A 20,967-nucleotide genomic window follows, 5' to 3' on the forward strand; every position below is an offset into this window, starting at 1 on the left:
GGGGGACATCACGGGGTGCCACCTGCAGCCTCGTCCCACGCGTGGGGCAATGGGCAGTGTGTGGGGCAGGGGGATCTGTGGGGCAGCAATGGGCACCATGTGGGGCAGGGGGGTCTGTGTGTGGCAGCAATGGGCAATGTGTGGGGCAGCAATGGGCAGTGTGGGGGGTAGGGGGCTGTGTGGGGCAATGGGCAGTGTGTGGGGCAGGGGGCTGTGTGGGGCAATGGGCAATGTGTGGGGCAGCAATGGGCAGTGTGTGGGGCAGGGGGATCTGTGGGGCAGCAGTGGGCAATGTGTGGGGCAGGGGGGCTGCATGGGGTGGCAATGGGCAATGTGGGGGGTGGAGAGCTGTGTGGGGCAGCAATGGGCATCGTGTGGGGTAGGGGGCTGTGTGGGGCAGCAATGGGCAATGTGTGGGGCAGGGGGATCTGTGGGGCAGCAACGGGCACCGTGTGGGGCAGGGGGCTGCATGGGGCAGCAATGGGCAATGTGTGGGGCAGAGGGCTCTGTGGGGCGGCAATGGGCAATGTGTGGGGCAGGGGGCTGCATGGGGCGGCAATGGGCAGTGTGTGGGGCAGGGGGCTGTGTGGGGCAGCAATGGGCAGTGTGTGGGGCAGGGGGCTCTGTGGGGCAGCAACGGGCACCGTGTGGGGCAGCAATGCGCAATGTGTGGGGCAATGTGTGGGGCAGCCGGGCTGTCCCCGTCGCAGCCCCGCGGGACGATGCGGCCGGGCCCCAAGTGGCTCCTGGCGCTGCTGGCGGCCGCGGCCCTCGCGCTGCTCTATGGACACGTGTGGGGCCCCACGGGGACCCGCGACCCCCAACCGCGGGGGCCCCCCCGCCTGCCCCCCGCCGCCGCCCCACGGCGCTACCCGCACGTGGCCTTCCGGGTCAAGGAGGAGGTCATGGAGTGAGGACGGGACGGGGCCTGGGGAGGGGGTGGATGGGGCTATGGGGCAGCCGTGGGGATGGGGCTGGATGGGGCTATGGGGCAGCCGTGGGGCTGGATGGGGGTTATGGGGCAGCCATGGGGATGGGGCTGGATGGGGATGTGGGGCACGCGTGGGGGTGCACAGGGGACACCCTGGGGATGGGGGGCTGGATGGGGGGTGTGGGGCACCCCTGGGATGGGGCTGCACGGGGTGGATGGATGTGGGGCACCCGTGGGGCTGGAAACCCCCCAGGGTGGGGATATGGGGCCCCTGGGGCTGGGGGCTGCACCCAAGGGGTGCATGGGGATGTGGGCACCACCATGGGGCGCAGGGATGTGGGGCAGCGCAATGGGGCACAGGGATGTGGGGCATGGGGATGTGGGGCACCGGCACTGCCATGGGGCGCGGGCACTGCCATGGCGTGCGGGCACCACTGTGGGGCTCGGGGATGTGGGGCGCAGGCACCACCATGGGGCACAGGGATTTGGGGCGTGGGGATGTGGGGCGCAGTCCCCGCCATGGGGTGCGGGGATGTGGGGCGCAGGGATGTGGGGCACAGGGATGTGGGGCGCGGGGATGTGGGGCGCAGGGATGTGGGGTGCGGTCCCCGCCGTGGGGCGCAGGGATGTGGGGCGCGGGGATGTGGGGCGCGGGGATGTGAGGCGCAGGCCCTGCCGTGGGGCACAGGGATGTGGGGTGCGGGGATGTGGGGCGCGGGGATGTGGGGCACAGGGATGTGGGGCACAGGGATGTGGGGCGCGGGGATGTGGGGCACAGTCCCTGCCGTGGGGCGCAGGGATGTGGGGCGCAGGGATGTGGGGCGCAGTGTTTTGGGTGCAGGGATGTGGGGCGCGGGGATGTGGGGCGCGGGGATGTGGGGCGCAGTCCCCGCCGTGGGGCACAGGCCCTGCCGTGGGGCACAGGGATGTGGGGCACCACTATGGGGCACAGGGATGTGGGGCGCGGGGATGTGGGGCACAGGGATGTGGGGCACAGGGATGTGGGGCGCGGGGATGTGGGGCGCAGTCCCCGCCGTGGGGCACAGGGATGTGGGGCGCAGGGATGTGGGGCGCGGGGATGTGGGGCACAGGGATGTGGGGCACAGGGATGTGGGGCGCAGGGATGTGGGGCGCGGGGATGTGGGGCGCAGTCCCCGCCGTGGGGCGCAGGGATGTGGGGCGCAGGGATGTGGGGCGCGGGGATGTGGGGCGCAGGGATGTGGGGCGCAGTCCCCGCCGTGGGGCACAGGGATGTGGGGCGCAGGGATGTGGGGCGCGGGGATGTGGGGCGCAGTCCCTGCCGTGGGGCGCAGGGATGTGGGGCGCAGGGATGTGGGGCGCGGGGATGTGGGGCGCAGGGATGTGGGGCGCAGTCCCCGCCGTGGGGCACAGGGATGTGGGGCGCAGGGATGTGGGGCGCGGGGATGTGGGGCGCAGTCCCTGCCGTGGGGCGCAGGGATGTGGGGCGCAGGGATGTGGGGCACAGGGATGTGGGGCACAGGGATGTGGGGCGCAGGGATGTGGGGCGCGGGGATGTGGGGCGCGGTCCCCGCCGTGGGGCGCAGGCCCCGCTGACGCCGCCGCCCCCAGGCGGCTCCCCGGGAACGGCTGCTCGTGCGCCCCCCCGGCCCCGCGGGCGCTGCCCTTCCCGCCCCAGCTCTTCGCCCCCGGCCGCAGCGTCGACTTCGCGGGCGCCTTCCAGCCCCACGAGCTGCCCCTGCTGCAGCGGCAGCGCGAGAGGGACTTCCAGCGGCAGCAGCTGCGGTGGGCGGCGCGGGGGGCCATGTGTGGGGCGGGGGGCGATGTGTGGGGCGGCAATGGGCAGCGTGTGGGGCGGCAATGGACATCATGTGGGGCAGGTGGGGTGGCAATGGGCAATGTGTGGGGCGGGGGGCGATGTGTGGGGCGGGAATGGGCAGCGTGTGGGGCGGGAATGGGCATCGTGTGGGGCGGGGGCTGCATGGGGCGGCAATGGGCATCGTGTGGGGCAGGTGGGGTGGCAATGGGCAATGTTTGGGGCGGGGGGCGTGTGGGGCGGGAATGGGCAGCGTGTGGGGCGGGAATGGGCAGCGTGTGGGGCGGGGGCTGCATGGGGTGGTAACAGGCGTCACGTGGGGTGGCAATGGGCAGCAGAAGGGGCAGGACAGGGGGCAGGATGTGGGGCAGGACGTGGGGCAGGACATGGGGCAGGATGAGGGGTGGGAATGGGCAGCGTGTGGGGCAGCAACAGGCGTCATGTGGGGCTGATCAGAGGAATTGCATGGGGTGGCAATGGGCATCGTGTGGGGCAGGGGGCTGCCTGGGCTGGCAATGGGCAGTGTGTGGGGCAGCCATGGGGCGGCCGTGGGGCAGTGTGTGGGGCGGCCGTGGGGCAGGATGTGGGTCAGCCATGGGGCAGTGTGTGGGGCAGCCATGGGGCAGGATGTGGGGCAGCCGTGGCGCAGTGTGTGGGGCAGCCATGGGGCAGTGTGTGGGGCAGTGTGTGGGGCAGCCATGGGGCAGGATGTGGGGCAGGATGTGGGTCAGCCGTGGGGCAGCCATGGGTCAGCCATGGGGCAGTGTGTGGGTCAGCCATAGGCAGCTGTGGGGCAGTGTGTGGGGCAGGATGTGGGTCAGCCATGGGGCAGGATGTGGGTCAGCTGTGGGCAGCTGTGGGGCAGTGTGTGGGTCAGGATGTGGGTCGGCCGTGGGGCAGTTGTGGGTCAGCTGTGGGGCAGCCATGGGGCAGGATGTGGGTCAGGATGTGGGTCAGCCGTGGGTCAGCCCCGCTCGCCCCCCCAGGCTGCAGTCCCCGGCCGAGCGGCTCCTCGTGGTCCCGGCCAACTCCCCCCTCGAGTACCCGGTGCAGGGGGTGGAGGTCAGACCCCTGCAGAGCGTCCTGGTGCCGGGTGAGAGGGGACGGGGACGGGGGGACGGGGGGACATGGGGGACATGGGGGACATGGGGGGGACATGGGGGGGACATGGGGGGACATGGGGGACATGGGGGGACGGGGGGACATGGGGGGACATGGGGGACATGGGAGGGACATGGGGGGGACATGGGGGGACATGGGGGACATGGGAGGGACATGGGGGACATGGGGGGACATGGGGGACACAGGGGGACATGGGGGACATGGGGGACATGGGGGGACATGGAGGATATGGGGACATGGGGGGACGGGGGGACATGGGGACATGGGGGACACGGGGGACATGGGAGGGACATGGGGGGACATGGGGGGACATGGGGGGACATGGGGGACATGGGGGGACGGGGGGACATGGGGGACATGGGGGGGACATGGGGGACACAGGGACACGGGGGGACACAGGGGACACAGGGGGACATGCGGGGATGGGGAGATGGAGGACATAGGGACAATGGGGGGACATGGGGACACAGGGACATGGGGACACAGGGGGATGCGGGGGGACACGGGCGGACAGGGACATGGGGGACATGGGGGGACACGGGGGACATGGGGACATGGGGACCCCCCCGCTCACCCCGTGGCTCCGCAGGGCTCAGCCTGCAGGCGCCCGCCAGGACGTCCTACCAGGTGAGGGGACAACGGGGCCAACGGGGACAAGGGGGACAATGGGGACAATGGGGCCGCGGGCGCCCGCGGGGTCCCGGTGCGACCGGGGTGGGTGTGCAGGGACCTGGAATGGGCCCACGTGGGCCTGGAATGGGTCTGTGTGGGCCTGGAGTGGTCCTGGAGTGGTTCTGCATGGTCCTGGAATGGGTCTGCATGGTTCTGGAGTGGTTCTGCATGGTCCTTGCATGGTTCTGTGTGGTTCTACATGGTCCTGGCGTGGTTCTGTGTGGTCCTGCTGTGGTCCTGTGTGATCCTGGCACGGTCCGTGTGGTCCTGACCCGGTTCTATGTGGTCCCGACCCGGTTCTGTGCGGTCCTGTGCGGTCCCGACCCGGTTCCGTGCGGTTCCGTGCGGTCCCGGCCCGGTCCCGTGTGGTCCCTGTGGTCCCGCTGTTCCCGTGCCCAGTCCCGGGCTGGACGGTCACAGTCCCGCTGTGGTCACACACGGTGCTGGGTGGACACGGTGTGAGCTCGGCATGGCCCGGGATGGCCCGGGATGGCCCGGGATGGTCCGGGATGGCCTGGGATGGCCCAGGATGGCCCGGGATGGCCCCGCATGGTCCGGGATGGTCCCACATGGTCCCACATGGTCTGGCATGGCCCGGGATGGCCCGGGATGGCCTGGGATGGTCCCACATGGTCCCGGGATGGTCCCACATGGTCCCGCATGGTCCCACATGGTCCAGCATGGCCCGGGATGGCCCCGCATGGCCCGGGATGGTCCCACATGGCCCCGCGTGGTCCCGCATGGTCCCGGTCTGCTGGTGCACGTCCCGGTGCGGAGGTGCACGGTTGCGGTGCGGTGGTGCAGGCTCCCAGTGTGCTGGTGCACACCCCTGGTTCGGTGGTGCACAGTTCCGCTGTGATGGTGCACAGTCCCAGTGCGGTGGTGCATGTCCCAGTTTGGTGGTGCACACCCCTGGTTCGGTGGTGCACGGCCCCGGTGCGGTGGTGCATGTCCTGGTGCGGTGGTGCACACTCCTAGGTCGGTGGTGCGCTCTCCTGCTTTGGTGCTGCATGTCCCGGTGTGGTGGTGACAGTCCCGGTTCGGTGGTGACAGTCCCAATGTGCGTGTCCTGGTGCGGTGGTGCACACTCCTGGTTCGGTGGTGCACATTCCCCATTCAGTGGTGCACAGTCCCAGTTCGGTGGTGCGCGGTCCCGGTTCGGTGGTGCACAGTCCTGGTTTGGTGGTGCACACTCTGGGTGTGCACGATCCCGGTTCGGTGGTGACAGTCCCCATTTGGTGGTAACAGTCCCGGTGCGGTGGTGCACACTCCTAGTTCGGTGGTGCACAGTCCCCATTCGGTGGTGCACAGTCCCAGTTCGCTGGTGCACAGTCCCGGTTCGGCGGTGCACACTCCTGGTGTGCACATCCCGGTTCGGTGGTGCACATTCCCCGTTCGGTGGTGCACACTCCTGGTTCGGTGGTGCACAGTCCCGGTTCGGTGGTGACAGTCCCAATGTGCATGTCCTGGTGCGGTAGTGCACACTCGTAGTTCGGTGGTGCACATTCCCCGTTCGGTGGTGCACAGTCCCGGTTTGGTGGTGCACATTCCCCATTTGGTGGTGACAGTCCCGGTGCGGTGGTGACATTCCCCATGTCCCCGTCCCCACGTGCCGTCCCACATTCCCGGTTTGGTGGTGCACAGTCCCTTTGTACATGTCCTGGTGCGGTAGTGCACACTCCTAGGTCGGTGGTGCACATTCCCCGTTCGGTGGTGCACAGTCCCGGTTTGGTGGTGCACACTCTGGGTGTGCACGTCCCGGTGCGGTGGTGCATGGTCCCAGTTCAGTGGTGCGCAGTCCCGGTGCGGTGGTGACAGTCCCCGTTCGGTGGTGACAGTCCCCGTCCCCCCGTCCCCGCGCGCCGTCCCTCGTCCCCAGCCCCGTCCCACACCACCCCCGTGGGGGTGTCCCCGCGGTCCCCCCGTCACCCCCAGGTGAACCTGACGGCCACGCTGGGGACGCTGGACGTGGCGGCCGTGGTGGCCGGGGTGACGCTGCGCGGCGAGGGCCAGGCCCAGCTGGCCATGGCGGCCACCAGCCTGGACCACCTCAACCGGCAGCTGCAGTTCGTCACCTACACCAACACCGTGTTCCACCCCAACACGGCCGACATCGGTGGGGGACCCGGGGACCCGCGGGGACAGGGGGTGGGACATGGGGCGGCGACAGCGCTGGGGACACCCCGGGTGGGACATGGATGGGCACCGTCCATGGGGACACCGTGGGTGGGACACGGATGGGCGCTGGTCTGGGGACACGGATGGGTCCTGTCCATGGGGACATGGGGATGTCATGGGTGGAACACGGATGGGCGCTCCTTTGGGGACATCACGGGTGGGACACGGATGGGCTCCGTTCATGGGGACACGACAGGTGGGACACAGATGGGAGCTGGTCTGGGGACATGGAGGGTGGGACATGGGTGGGTCCTGTCCATGGGGATGTCATGGGTGGAACACGGATGGGCGCTCCTTTGGGGACACCCCGGGTGGGACACAGATGGGCTCCGTCCATGGGGACACCGTGGGTGGGACACGGATGGGCGCTGGTCTGGGGACACGGATGGGTCCTGTCCATGGGGACATGGAGGGTGGGACATGGGTGGGTCCTGTCCATGGGGACACACTGGGGGCTGTCCATGGGGACACAATGGGTGGGACACAGACGAGCTCTGTCCATGGGGACATGGATGGATGCTGTCCATGGGGACACCGTGGGTGGGACATGGATGGGCACCGTTCATGGGGACACGACAGGTGGGACATGGATGGGAGCTGGTCTGGGGACATGGAGGGTGGGACACGGATGGGCTCTGTCCATGGGGACCCTGCGGGCTCTGTCCATGGGGACATGGTGGGTGCTGTCCATGGGACACGGCGGGCGCTCTCCATGGGGACCCCACGGGCGGGCGCTCCCCACGGCCCCTCGGCGCCGTCCCCGCCGCGTCCCGCCACCAGCCCCGCGCACTCCGCGCGCTCCACACACTCCGCACACTCCGCGCGCTCCACACACTCCGCACGCTCCACACACTCCACACACTCCGCACGCTCCACACACTCCGCACACTCCGCGCTCTCCGCACACTCCGCACACTCCACACACTCCACACGCTCCACACACTCCGCACACTCCGCACACTCCACACGCTCCACACACTCCACACACTCCGCACACTCCGCGCTCTCCGCACACTCCGCACACTCCACACACTCCACACACTCCGCACACTCCACGCTCTCCGCGCTCTCCGCACACTCCACACGCTCCACACACTCCGCACACTCCACACACTCCGCACACTCCACACACTCCGCACGCTCCGCACACTCCGCACACTCCGCACACTCCACACACTCCACACACTCCGCACACTCCACGCTCTCCGCGCTCTCCACACGCTCCACACGCTCCACACACTCCGCACACTCCACACACTCCGCACGCTCCGCACACTCCGCACACTCCACACACTCCGCACACTCCGCACACTCCGCACGCTCCGCACACTCCACACACTCCGCACGCTCCGCGCTCTCCGCACACTCCACACACTCCACACGCTCCGCACACTCCGCACACTCCCCACGCTCCGTGCTCTCCGCAGTGCGGTTCTGCACGGACGGCCACGCGGCCGCCTTCGCCATCCGCATCCGCCACCCGCCGGCGCCGCGGCTCTACCCGCCGGGCGACGGGGACGCAGGTGAGCGCGGGGACCCGGGGGGGACCACGGGGCGCCCGTCCCCGCGGGGTGACCCCGTCATTGCCACCACGCAGGGTACAACATCAGCGCCCTGGTCACCATCGCCACCAAGACCTTCCTGCGCTACGACAAGCTGCGCGGCCTCATCGCCAGCGTGCGCCGCTTCTACCCCAGCGTCACCATCGTGGTGGCCGACGACAGCCAGCACCCCGAGCCGCTGCAGGGCCCCCACCTCGAGCACTACCTCATGCCCTTCGGGAAGGTGGGGGGCGCCGGGGGGCTATGGGGCGGGGGGACCCTGGGGACGCCGTGGTGGCGGCTGCGGGACACTGGGGTGGCCCTGGAGGGCGGTGGGGTGGCCACGAAGTGGCCGTGCAGTGGCCATGGGGTGGACACGGTGGCTGTGAGGTGGGCACAATGTGGCCTTGGGGTGGCCATTGGGTGGCCATGAGATGGACACAAGGTGGTCACAGGGTGGCTGCAAGGTGGCCATAGCGTGGCCCTGGGGTGGCCACAGAGTGGCCATGAGATGGACACAAGGTGGCTGTGGGGTGGGCGCAGGGTGGCTTCAAGGTGGCCATGGGGTGACTGCAGGGTGGCCGTGAGATGGACACAGTTTGGCCATGGGGTGGGCACAAGGTGGCCGTGGGGTGGCCACGGGGTGGCCATGAGATGGACACAAGGCGGTCGCAGGGTGGCTGCAGGGTGAACACAAGGTGGCCACAGTGTGGCCCTGGGATGGCCATGGGGTGGCCATGAGATGGATACAAGGTGGCCGCAGAGTGGCTGCAAGGTGGCCATGGGGTGGCCACAGGGTGACCATGGGGTGGCCATGAGATGGACACAATGTGGCCTTGGGGTGGCTGTGGGGTGAATACAATGTGGCCTTGGGGTGGCCGTGGGGTGGCCACAGGGTGGTCATGAGATGGACACAAGGTGGCCATGGGGTGGCCACGAGATGGACACAGGGTGGCCATGGAGTGGCCATGAGATGGACACAAGGTGGTCACAGGGTGGCTGCAAGGTGGCCACAGGGTGCTGACCTCCCATGAGATGGACACAGGTTGGCCGCGGGGAGGACACAAGGTGGCCACAGGGTGGCCACGGGGTGGCCATGAGATGGACGCAAGGTGGCCATGGGGCGGACACAGGTAGCCACAGGGTGGCTGCAGGGTGGTCCTGGGGTGGCCACAGGATGGCCATGAGATGGACACAGGTTGGCCATGGGGTGGGCACAAGGTGCCAAGGGGTGGCTGTGGAGCGGCCATGGGGTGGCTATGAGATGGACACAGGGTGATCGCGGGATGGCCACAAGGTGGCCATGAGATGGACAAAAGGTGGCCACAGCGTGGCCCTGGGATGGCCATGGGATGGCCATGGAGTGGGCACAAGGTGGCCATGGGGTGGCCACGGAGTGACCATGGGTGGCCATGAGATGGACATAAGGTGGCTGTGGGGTGGATATGGTGGCCGTGGGGTGGCCATGAGATGGACACAAGGTGGCCGCATGGTGTTTGCAGGGTAGCCACAAGGTGGCCACAGTGTGGCCATGGGGTGGCCATGAGATGGATACAAGGTGGCTGTGGGGTGGCTGCAAGGTGGCCACGGGGTGGCCCTGGGATGGCCATGGGGTGGCCATGAGATGGACACAGGGTGGCTGCAGGGTGGCCACGGGGTGACCATGGGGTGGACACAAGGTGTCCCCGGGGTGTCCCCGCGGTGTCCCCAGGATGTCCCCACGGTGTCCCCGCGGTGCTGACCCCGCTGCCCCGCAGGGCTGGTTCGCGGGGAGGAACTTGGCCATCTCGCAGGTGACCACCAAGTACGTCCTGTGGGTGGACGACGACTTCATCTTCACTCCGCGCACGCGGCTGGAGAAGCTGGTGGACGTGCTGGAGCGCACGGGGCTGGACCTGGTGAGCGGGGCCTGCCCGGGCGTCCCGGGGAATCCCGGGGAATCCCGGGGAATCCCGGTGTCCGGGGGTGCCCGTTCCCAGCGCATCCCTGTGCCGTGGGGTGCCCTGTGCTGCTGCCTGGTGCTTCCCCGTTGCACAGGGTGCCAATTCCCGGTGCATCCCAAGCCCCCGAGGTGCCGTTTCCCAGTGCATCCCCATGCCAGTTCCCAGTGCATCCCAGTGCATTCCTGGTGCATCCCAAGCCCCCGGGTACCTTTTCCTGGTGCATTCCCATGCCAGTTCCCAGTGCATCCCTGTGCCAGTTCCTGGTGCATCCCAAACCCCTGGGTACCTTTTCCCGGTGCATTCCCATGCCAGTTCCCAGTGCATCCCTGTGCCAGTTCCTGGTGCATCCCAAACCCCTGGGTACCTTTTCCCAGTGCATCCCTGTGCTAGTTCCCAGTGCATCCCAAGCTCCAGGGTACCTTTTCCTGGTGCACTCCCATGCCAGTTCCCAGTGCATTCCTGGTGCATCCCAAGCCCCTGGGTACCTTTTCCCAATGCATCCCCATGCCAGTTCCTGATGCATCCCAAACTCCAGGGTACATTTCCCAGTGCATTCCCATGCCAGTTCCCAGTGCATCCCAGTGCATTCCCGGTACATCCCAAGCCCCAGGGTACCGTTTCCCAGTGCATCCCCATGCCAGTTCCCGGTGCATCCCTGTGCCAGTTCCTGGTGCATCCCAAGCTCCAGAGTACTTTTTTCCTGGTGCATCCCAAGCCCCCGAGTCCCTTTTCCCGGTGCATTCCCGGTGCATTCCCATGCCAGTTCCCGGTGCATCCCAAGCCCCACGGCGCCGTCTCCCGCCATCCCCACGCGCTGCCCCCCAGCACCCCCCGACCCCCACGTCCCCTTCCCCGGCCCCTCCCCACGCGCGTTCCCGTCCCCTCCCCACGCGCGTTCCCGGCCCCTCCCACGCGCGTTCCCGTCCCCTCCCCACGCGCGTTCCCGGCCCCCCCACGCGCGTTTCCCGCAGGTGGGCGGCGCCGTGCGGGAGATCTCGGGTTTCGCCACCACGTACCGGCAGCGCCTGAGCGTGCGGGCGGGCGGCGCGGGCGGCGACTGCCTCCGCACCCGGCCCGGCTTCCACCGCCGCCTCGACGGCTTCCCCGGCTGCGTCGTCACCGACGGCGTCGTCAACTTCTTCCTGGCCCGCACGGACCAGGTCCGGCGCGTGGGCTTCGACCCGCGCCTGCGCCGCGTGGCCCACCTGGGTGAGGCGGCCCGGACGCCGGGGCCCCTGCGGGGCGGGGGGGGGGGGGGAACCGGACGCCTGGGCCCCTATGGGGAGTGTGGGGGGGAACCGGACGCCTGGGCCCCTGCAAGGGGCGGGGGGGAACCGGACGCCTGGGCCCCTATGGGGAGTGGGGGGGGAACCGGACGCCTGGGCCCCTGCGGGGAGTGGAGGGGGGAACCGGACGCCTGGGCCCCTATGGGGAGTGTGGGGGGAACCGGACGCCTGGGCCCCTGCGGGGAGTGTGGGGCCCTTGGGGGGTGGCTGGGGGGCTCAAGGGGGGGGACCGGACGCCGGGGCCCTTGCAGGGAGCGGGGGGCGCCTGGGGTGTTTGGTGGGGGGGAACCGGACACCTGGGCCCCTATGGGGAGTGGGGGGGGCAACCGGACGCCTGGGCCCCTGCGGGGAATTGGGCACCGCTCGGGGGGGAGGGGGCACGTGGGGGCTCCAGGTGGTGGGGGGCAGATAGAGCCCAAACGGCTGGGAGCCCTGGGGGGAATCGGGCATCCCTGGGGGGGATTTGGGTGGAGGGAGGGGGACTCGGACGCCTGGGCCCCTTGGGGGAATTGGGCATCCCTGGGGGGGGGGATCCCTTGAGGGGAATTGGGCATTCCCGAACAGGGGATCCTGGGGGATCCAGGTGGAGGGCCCGGACGCCTGGGCCCCTTGGGGGGGAATTGGGCATCCCTGGTGGGGAGGATCCAGGGGGATCCAGGGGGAGGGCCCGGACGCCTGGGCCCCTTGGGGGAATTGGGCATCCCCGAGACGGGGGATCCAGGTGGATTTGGGTGGAGGGAGGGGGGCCCGGACGCCTGGGCCCCTTGGGGGGGGAATCAGGCATCCCTGAGAGGGGGGATCCAGGGGGATCTGGGTGGAGGGAGGACGGCCCGGACGCCTGGGCCCCTGGGAGGAATTGGGCATCCCTGGTGGGGAGGATCCAGGGGGGTCCAGGTGGAGGACCTGGACGCCTGGGCCCCTTGCGGGGGAATCGGGCATCCTCGAGGGGGTGATCCAGGGGGATCCAGGGGGAGGGAGGGGGGCCCGGACGCCTGGGCCCCTTGGGGAGGAATTGGACAACCCTGGCTGGGGGGATCCAGGTGGACGGCCCGGACGCCTGGGCCCCTTGATGGGAACCACCCCCCCCCCCGCCGACCCCCCCCCACCCCAGAGTTCTTCATCGACGGCCTGGGCGAGCTGCACGTGGGCTCGTGCGAGGACGTCGTGGTCGACCACGCGTCCAAGCTGCGGCTGCCCTGGCGCCGCTCGGAGCGCGAGCGGCAGTACGAGCGCTTCCGCTACCCGGCGCCGCGCGACAGCGACGACGCGGCCACGCTCCGGAACGGCCTCTTCTACTTCAAGAACCGCTTCAAGTGCATGGCGGGCGATTAGCCCCGTTTTTAGCTCTTTTCTATCCTGGGGGGGGGGGGCCCGGACGCCTGGGCCCCCCGGCGGCTGAAAGCCGCCGGGGGGCCCAGGCGTCCGGGCCCCCCCCCCAGAGATTTTCTATTGTACAGCCCCCCCCCCGGGCGTTTTCTACCCGATGGTGACGTTTTAACGAGAACGAACCGCAAAAAAACACGTTAAAAAAAGGAAAAACCAACGCGCCGCTTTTCTGTGTGGAACCAAGCGCCGCCCCTTTTCTGCGCTGGCCCCGCCCCCTTAGGATTGCCCCGCCCCTCCCGGGGTCGCCCGCGGGTGACATCGGTGGCAGGGAGCCAATGGGAGGCCGAGGCGTGCCGTGACGTCACGCGCGGGTCCCGCCCCCCCCCCCTCGGGGGCCGCCCCGTTCATTGCGGACGGGGTCCCCATTGCAGCTATGGGGTCGAGGGGGCACCAAGAGCCCCCCAGCCCCATATGGACCCCTCAGCCCCATAGGGTCCCCCCAGTCCCATATGGACCCCCCCCAGCCCCATAGGGACCCCCCAGCCCCACATGGACCCCTCAGCCCCATAGGGACCTCCCAGTCCAATATGGGCCCCTCAGCCTCACAGGGACCCCCCCAACCCCATATGGACCCCTCAGCCCCATAGGGACCCCCCAGTCCCATAGGGACCCCCCAGCCCCATAGGGACCCTCCCAACCCCATATGGGCCCCTCAGCCCCATAGGGACCCCCCAGCCCCATAGGGACCCCCCCAACCCCATATGGACCCCTCAGCCCCATAGGGACCCCCCCAGCCCCATAGGGACCTCCCCAACCCCATAGGGACCCCCCAGCCCCATAGGGACACCCCAGTCCCATAGGTCCCCCCAGCCCCATAGGGACCCCCTCAACCCCATAGGGACCCCCCAGCCCCATAGGGACCCCCCAGTCCCATAGGTCCCCCCAGCCCCATAGGGACCCCTCCAACCCCATAGGGACCCCTCAGCCCCATAGGGACCCCCCAGCCCCATAGGGACCCCCCAGCCCCACATGGACCCCTCAGCCCCATAGGGACCCCCCAGCCCCATATGGGCCCCTCAGCCCCATAGGGACCCCCCAGCCCCATAGGGACCTCCCCAACCCCATAAGGACCCCTCAGCCCCATAGGGACCCCCCAGCCCCATAGGGACCTCCCCAACCCCATAGGGACCCCTCAGCCCCATAGGGACCCCTCAGTCCCATAGAGCCCCTCCCCCAGCCAGAACACGGGGCGTGGCCACCAGGGGGTGCGGCCCGACGTGGGCGTGGCCTGTCCGACGTGGGCGTGGCCCGCCCGCTGGGGGCGTGGCCTCCCCCCCAGGCTCCCATCGCCATCTTGCATATTTTTTATTGGATCAAAGTTACAGAGCGGGGGGGGGGCGGGGGGGGGTAACGCGCATTAATGGGGGGGGTAGAAATAAAAAAAATCCCTCAACCCGCGGCCCCGCCCCCCGCGGCGGCCCCGCCCCCCGCGGCAGCCCCGCCCCCCGCGGCAGCCCCGCCCCCCGGTGGGGGTGGGGGCCGTTCCGTGTCCCCCCCCGTTCAGTCCTCGGTGATGCCCTTGGCCCGCAGCTCCTCCTGCACCCGCGCCAGGTACGTGGGGTCGGGGTAGCCGAACCTGCGGGCAGCGACCCGTGGGGGGACGCGGCCCCCGCGCGGGACGGAGCCGACCGCCTGGAGCTGCCGTCCCCATCCCGTCCCCGTCATCCCCTTCCCCATCCCGTCCCCGTCATCCCCGTCCCCGTCATCCCCTTCCCCATCCTCGTCCCCATCCTCATCCCCTTCCCCATCCCCTTCTCCATCCCTATCCCCTTCTCTATCCCTATCCTCTTCTCCATCCCCTTCCCTATCCCCATCCCCATTCCCTTCCCCATCATCCCCTTCCCCACTCCCCATTCTCTTCCCCATTCCCATTCCCATCCCCTTCTCCATCCCCATTCCCATCCCTTTCCCCATCATCCCCATTCCCATCCCCTTCCTCATCATCCCCATCCCCATTCCCTTCTCCATCCCCATCCCCATCATCCCCATCCCCATCATCCCCATCCTCATTCCCATCCTCTTCTCCATCCCCATTTCCATCCCCTTCCCAATCCCCATTCCCTTCTCCATCCCCATCCCCATCCCCTTCTCCATCCCCATCCCCATCCCCTTCTCCATCCCCATCCCCATTCCTTTCTCCATCCCCATCCCCATCCCCATCATCATTCCTTTCTCCATCCCCATCCCCATCTTCATCCCCATTCCCATCCCCATCCCCATTCCCCATTCCCATTCCCTTCTCTATCCCCACCCCCATCCCCATCCCCATCATCCCCATCCCCATTCCTTTCTCCATCCCCATTCCTTTCTCCATTCCCATCCCCATCCCCTTCCCCATCATCCCCTTCTCCATCATCTCCATCCCCATCATCCCCACCTCCATCCCCATCCCTTTCCTCACCATCCCCATCCCCATTCCCTTCTCCATCCCTATCCCCATTCCCATCTCCATCCCCTTCTCCATCCCCATCCCCATCATCCCCATCCCCATCATTCCCTTCTCCATCCCCGTCCCGTCCGTACAGCTGCGGCCCTCCGGTGCAGTTGGTCTTGTGGTGGATGTCGTTCCACGTGATGACGTTGGCGCGCCCGGTGGTCATGGAGGTGCCCACGGTGAAGGTGAGGCGCTGCTCGAAGGCCTTGCGGAACAGCCCCAGCACCTTGTTGCCCTCGGGGCAGTCGGGCAGGTAGGCGACGCGCGTGGTGCCCGGGTAGCGCACGCCCGGGTTGGGGTGCTCCACCTGCGGGGCGGCCGCGGCGTCAGGGGGACGCGGGGCAACGGGGGAGCCCTGGGGGGACGCGGGGCAACGGGGGAGCCCTGGGGGCAGTTGGGGCGCTTGGCCTGGGATTGGGAGCACCGGGATGCGTCGGGGGCATCCGGTGAAGGTACGGGGAGCCCAGGGGCGCCTGGGACACAGGGGTGGGTCATGGGGACCCACCGAGGGTGAGGGGCGCCCAAGGGTACCGAGTTGGGTCATGGGGACCCACCGAGGGTGAGGGGCGCCCAAGGGTGCCGAGTTGGGTCATGGGGACCCACCGAGGGTGAGGGGCGCCCAAGGGTGTTGAGTTGGGTCATGGGGACCCACCAAAGTTGGGGGTTGCCCAAGGGTGCTGAGTTGGGTCATGGGGACCCACCGAGGGTGAGGGGCGCCCAAGGGTGCCGAGTTGGGTCATGGGGACCCACCGAGGGTGAGGGGCGCCCAAGGGTGCTGAGTTGGGTCATGGGGACCCACCGAGGGTGAGGGGCGCCCAAGGGTGCCGAGTTGGGTCATGGGGACCCACCGAGGGTGAGGGGCGCCCAAGGGTGTTGAGTTGGGTCATGGGGACCCACCAAAGTTGGGGGTTGCCCAAGGGTGCTGAGTTGGGTCATGGGGACCCACCGAGGGTGAGGGGCGCCCAAGGGTGCCGAGTTGGGTCATGGGGACCCACCGAAGGTGAGGATTGCCCAATGGGGCCAAGCTGGGTCATGGGGACCCACCGAGGTTGAGGGGCGCCCAAGGGCGCCTAGTTGGGTCATGGAAACACACTAAGGTTGAGGATTGCCCAATGAGGCCAAGCTGGGTCATGGGGACCCACCAAAGTTGGGGGTTGCCCAAGGGTGCCGAGTTGGGTCATGGGGATCCACCAAAATTGGGGGTTGCCCAAGGGTGCCCAGCTGGGTCATGGGAACCCACCAAGATTGAGGGGCGCCCAAGGGTGCTGAGTTGGGTCATGGGAACACACTAAGGTTGAGAGGCGCCCAAGGGTGCTGACTTGGGTCATGGGGACACACCGAGGGTGAGGGGCACCCAAGGGTGCTGAGTTGGGTCATGGGAACACACCAAGGTTGAGGGGTGCCCAAAGGTGCCAAGTTGGGTCATGGGGACCCACTGAGGTTGAGGAGTGTCCAAGGGTGCCAAGCTGGGTCATGGGGACCCACCAAAGTTGGGGGTTGCCCAAGGGTGCCAAACTGCGTCATGGAAGCACACTAAGGTTGAGGATTGCCCAGTGGGGCCAAGCTGGGTCATGGGGACCCACCAAGGTTGAGGGGCGCCCAAGGGTGCCAAACTGCGTCATGGGGACCCACCGAGGTTGAGGAGAGACCAAGGGTGCCGAGTTGGGTCATGAGGACCCACTAAGGTTGAGGGGCGCCCAAGGGTGCTGAGTTGGGTCATGGGGACCCACCAAAATTGAGGATTGCCCAATGGGGCCAAGCTGGGTCATGGGGACCTGCCAAGATTGAGGGGTGCCCAAGGGTGCTGAGCTGGGTCATGGGGACGCATCAAAGTCGGGGGTTGCCCAAGGGTGCCAAGCAGTGTCATGGGGACCTACCAAAGTTGGAGGTTGTCCAGGGGTGCCAAGTTAGGTCATGGGAACCCACCAAGGTTGAGGGGCACGCAAGGGTGCCAAGCTGGGTCATGGGGACCCACCAAAATTGGAGATTGCCCAATGGGGCCAAACTGGGTCATGAAGACCCACCAAAGTTGAGGGTTGTCCAAGGGTGCCCAGCTGGGTCATGGGGACCCACCAAAATTGGAGATTGCCCAATGGGGCCAAGTTGGGTCATGGGAACCTGCCAAGATTGAGGGGTGCCCAAGGGTGCTCAGCTGGGTCATGGGGACCCACCAAAGTTGGAGGTTGCCCAATGGGGCCAAACTGGGTCATGAAGACCCACCAAAGTTGAGGGTTGTCCAAGGGTGCCAAGCTGGGTCATGGGGACCCACCAAGGTTGAGGGGCGCCCAAGGGCGCCAAGCTGCATCATGGAAACACATCAAGGTTGAGGGGTGCCCAAGGGTGCCGAGCTGGGTCATGGGGACCCATCAAGGCTGAGGGGCGCCCAGAGGTGCCAAGGGGACACCTTTGGGTGCTGGGGCCGCCCGGCGGGCCGGGGAAGCCGGGTGGCCGCGCGCTCAGGCCCGGGGCCGTCCCGGCGCTCTTACCCCTTGCACGCCGGGCGGGAAGACGTACTGGATGATGATGGTGCCGAACTTCTCGTAGCCGGGGAGCAGCAGGCTGGAGTCCTTGGTGACCAGCATGCGCCCGTTCTGCGGCTGGTTGCCCACGAGCTGCCCGTAGAAGCGGCCGCACATGGGGCACGCCGTCTTGACCTGCAGCGCGCGCGTGATGCAATCCTCGCAGAACGAGTGCCGGCACTTCTCCAGCGTCTTCATGTTCTGGATCTCGCCCAGGCAGATGGGGCACTGCCGCTCGGGCTCGTCGTCGCGGGCCGCGCCGCGCGCGCGGGGCGCCCCGTCCCGCAGGGCCGCGCAGCCCGGCGGCTCGCCGCGCCGCGGCGCCTTCTTGAGCTCCTTCTCGGCCTCCTTGAGCAGCGCCTTGAGCGCCTTGCGCGCCGCGTAGAGGCCGGCGGCGCCGGCGGGCGCGCTCAGCTGCAGCACGTAGATGTCGGAGGTCTCGCCGTCCACCAGGATGCTCACCTTGGTGTCCTCCTTGAGGCGCGCCAGCTTGGCCGCGCTCTCCTTGCTCACGAAGTCCCACACGCGCTTGGACACGGTCAGCTTGTTCTTGGCGGCGCCGCCGCACGCCGCCATCCTCGACAGGACGAAGGACACTGCGGGGGGACGGTCACCACGGGGTGGCCCCCCCCGCACCCCGGCCACCTCCGTGTCCCCGCACGGAGCCTTCCTCGCGCTCCGGGGGCTTCCTCGCTGCTCATGGGGCTGCCCATGGTCCCCCACGTCCATGGTGACATCTCCCTTCCCAGAGTGACACCCCCAGGCCCATGGTGACCCCCCCCATCCACGGTGACCCCCCCCATCCACGGTGACCCCCCGACGTCCATGGTGACCCCCCCACGCCCCTGGTGACCCCCTCACGCCCATGGTGACCCCCTCATGCCCATGGTGACACCCCAATGCCCATGGTGACACCCCCACATACATGGTGACCCCCAGACGTCCATGGTGACCCCCTCAAGCCCATGGTGACACCCCAACGCCCACGGTGACACCCCAACATTCATGGTGACCTCCCCCTGCCCATGGTGACCCCCCCCCAACGCCCATGGTGACACCCCAACGCCCACGGTGACACCCCAACACCCATGGTGACCTCCCCCTGCCCATGGTGACACCCCCATGCCCATGGTGACACCCCAACGCCCACGGTGACCCCCCTGCCCATAGTGACCCCCCCAAGGCCCATAGTGACCCCCTTGCCCATGGTGACCCCCCCACGTCCATGGTGACCCCCCCTCGTCCATGGTGACCCCCTCACGCCCATGGTGACCCCCCCACGTCCATGGTGACTCTCTCCATCCATGGTGACACCCCCACGTCCATGGTGACACCTTCACATCCATGGTGACACCCCCAGGCCCATGGTGAACCCCCATGCCCATAGTGATCCCCCCACATCCATGGTGACACCCCCACGTCCATGGTGACACCTTCACATCCATGGTGACCCCCCCATGCCCATAGTGACCCCCCCATGCCCATAGTAATCCCCCCACGTCCATGGTGACACCCCCACGTCCATGGTGACCCCCCCACATCCATAGTGACCCCCCCCACATCCATGGTGACACCTTCACATCCATGGTGACACCCCCAGGCCCATGGTGACCTCCCCCATGCCCATAGTGACCCCCCTGCCCATGGTGACACCCCCCATGACCATGGTGACCCCCCCACATCCATGGTGACCCCCCCACGTCCATAGTGACCCCCCCACCCACGATGCCCCCCCCTGCCCACGATGCCCCCCCAGGCCCCGTCCCAGGTGTCCCCCGCGGTGGCACTGAGGCCTCCAGAGCCTCAACCCCCCCCCGGGGGGGTCCCAGCCCCTGCCCCACATTGGGGGGCTCTGGGGCGCCCCCGCCCGCGGGGGGGCAGCGCCCACCTGGGGAGCCCATGGGGGGCGGCGCCGGCCGGGGCCACCAGCGGAGCCGGGATCAGCGGAGCCGCCGGCCACGGGCTGGGGGACACGGGGACAGCGTCGGGACGGCCCCCCGGAGCGCGGGGTGTCCCCGGGGGGACCCTGCACCCCAAACAGGGACCCTGCAACCCAAAGAGGGACCCTGCACCCCAAAGAGGGGACCCTGAACCCCAAAGAGGGACCCTGCACCCCCAAAGAGGGACCCTGCACCCTAAGGGGGAACCCTGCACCCCAAGGGGGGACCCTGCACCCCAAGGGGGGACCCTGAACCCCAAAGAGGGACCCTGCACCTCGAGAGGGACCCTGCACCCTAAGGGGGACCCTGCACCCCAAACAGGGACCCTGAACCCCAAACAGGGACCCTGCACCCTGAGGGGGACCCTGCACCCAAAGGGGGGACCCTGAACCCCAAAGAGGGGACCCTGAACCCCCAAACAGGGACCCTGCACCTCGAGGAGGGACCCCGCACCCTGAGGGTGCACCCCAAAGAGGAACCCTGCGCCCCCAAACAGGGGACCCTGCACCCCAAAGAGGGACCCTGCACCCCAAAGAGGGACCCTGAACCCCAAAGGGGGACCCTGCACCCCAAACAGGGACCCTGCACCCCCAAAGAGGAACCCTGCACCCCCAGCCCCACGGAACCCCCCGGCCGGGCCCCCCCGAAAAGGAGGCCGCCCCCCCCCCCGCAGTGTCCCCAGGAAATGACAAACAGCCCAAATTGGGGGGGGGGGGGCAGGCCGTGGCGGGGGGGGCAGGGATGGGGGGGCCGGGGGGCAGGAGGGGCCGGGGGGGTTGGGGGGGGGCTGGGGCAGGGAGGAGGAGGAGGATGGGGGGGGGGGGACGGGCCCGATGGGGGCGGGATGGGAGCGGGGGGGGGGGGGAAGGGGGCCGCGCGGGGGGGGCCGGGCCTGGCGGAGCCCCGGGGGGGGGATGTCACCCCCGGTGGGGGGGGGCACCGGGCGACACCGACGACGCGGGGAGGGGGGGGGGGGGGGGGGGCTGCGCCGGGCCCTGCCCGTTACCGGGGCCGGGGGGGGGGTGTCGCGGGGCCGGGGGGGTCGGACCCACCATAGCCGGGGGGCCGGATCATGGCGGGGGCGGCGGGCCCGGTGCGGCGGCGGCGGCGGCTGCGGGGGGGGGAGCGGCGCTCCGCCGCGCGTCACGTGGCCGCGCGGGGCGGGGCCGCGGCGCCATGGCAACGGGGGCGGGGCCTGCGGACGGCGCGGCGGGAGGGGC

General features: G+C 68.9%; 2 protein-coding genes across 2 annotated transcripts; one reads left to right on the plus strand and one right to left on the minus strand.

Moving 5' to 3' along the window:
- Positions 1–722: 722 nt before the first annotated feature.
- On the plus strand, positions 723–12,800 carry LOC148591938 (beta-1,4 N-acetylgalactosaminyltransferase 1-like). The gene is made up of 10 exons (XM_088536416.1): positions 723–910; positions 2,522–2,695; positions 3,713–3,819; positions 4,438–4,475; positions 6,456–6,636; positions 8,126–8,221; positions 8,296–8,483; positions 9,997–10,137; positions 11,154–11,391; positions 12,580–12,800. Exons 1-10 carry the CDS (start codon positions 723–725, stop codon positions 12,798–12,800), a joined length of 1,572 nt encoding a protein of 523 aa, XP_088392542.1.
- Positions 12,801–14,352: 1,552 nt separating this feature from the next.
- LOC148591939 (E3 ubiquitin-protein ligase DTX3-like) lies at positions 14,353–20,837 on the minus strand. The gene is made up of 5 exons (XM_088536417.1): positions 20,800–20,837; positions 19,696–19,770; positions 17,775–18,403; positions 15,378–15,595; positions 14,353–14,430 (listed from the first exon to the last, which is right to left on the minus strand). Exons 2-5 carry the CDS (start codon positions 19,706–19,708, stop codon positions 14,355–14,357), a joined length of 936 nt encoding a protein of 311 aa, XP_088392543.1. The 5' UTR covers positions 19,709–19,770; positions 20,800–20,837; the 3' UTR covers positions 14,353–14,354.
- Between the last annotated feature and the right edge of the window lie 130 nt (positions 20,838–20,967).

The sequence above is a fragment of the Tinamus guttatus genome, unplaced genomic scaffold, assembly GCF_059628265.1.
Source record: "Tinamus guttatus ecotype Peru unplaced genomic scaffold, ASM5962826v1 Tinamus_guttatus_pri_ptg000665l, whole genome shotgun sequence".
Taxonomy (NCBI): domain Eukaryota; kingdom Metazoa; phylum Chordata; class Aves; order Tinamiformes; family Tinamidae; genus Tinamus; species Tinamus guttatus.

Bases quoted from the DNA above. Each gene is read 5' to 3' on its own strand.
- LOC148591938 (XM_088536416.1), top strand. From the start codon at position 723: ATGCGGCCGGGCCCCAAGTGGCTCCTGGCGCTGCTGGCGGCCGCGGCC. The intron at 911-2,521 runs GTGAGGACGGGA...CGCCGCCCCCAG, and splicing joins GTCAAGGAGGAGGTCATGGA to GCGGCTCCCCGGGAACGGCT. The intron at 8,222-8,295 runs GTGAGCGCGGGG...GCCACCACGCAG, and splicing joins GCCGGGCGACGGGGACGCAG to GGTACAACATCAGCGCCCTG.
- LOC148591939 (XM_088536417.1), bottom strand. The intron at 15,596-17,774 runs GTAAGAGCGCCG...GCCGCCCCGCAG, and splicing joins TCCCGCCCGGCGTGCAAGGG to GTGGAGCACCCCAACCCGGG. The intron at 14,431-15,377 runs GTACGGACGGGA...CGCTGCCCGCAG, and splicing joins TGCACCGGAGGGCCGCAGCT to GTTCGGCTACCCCGACCCCA.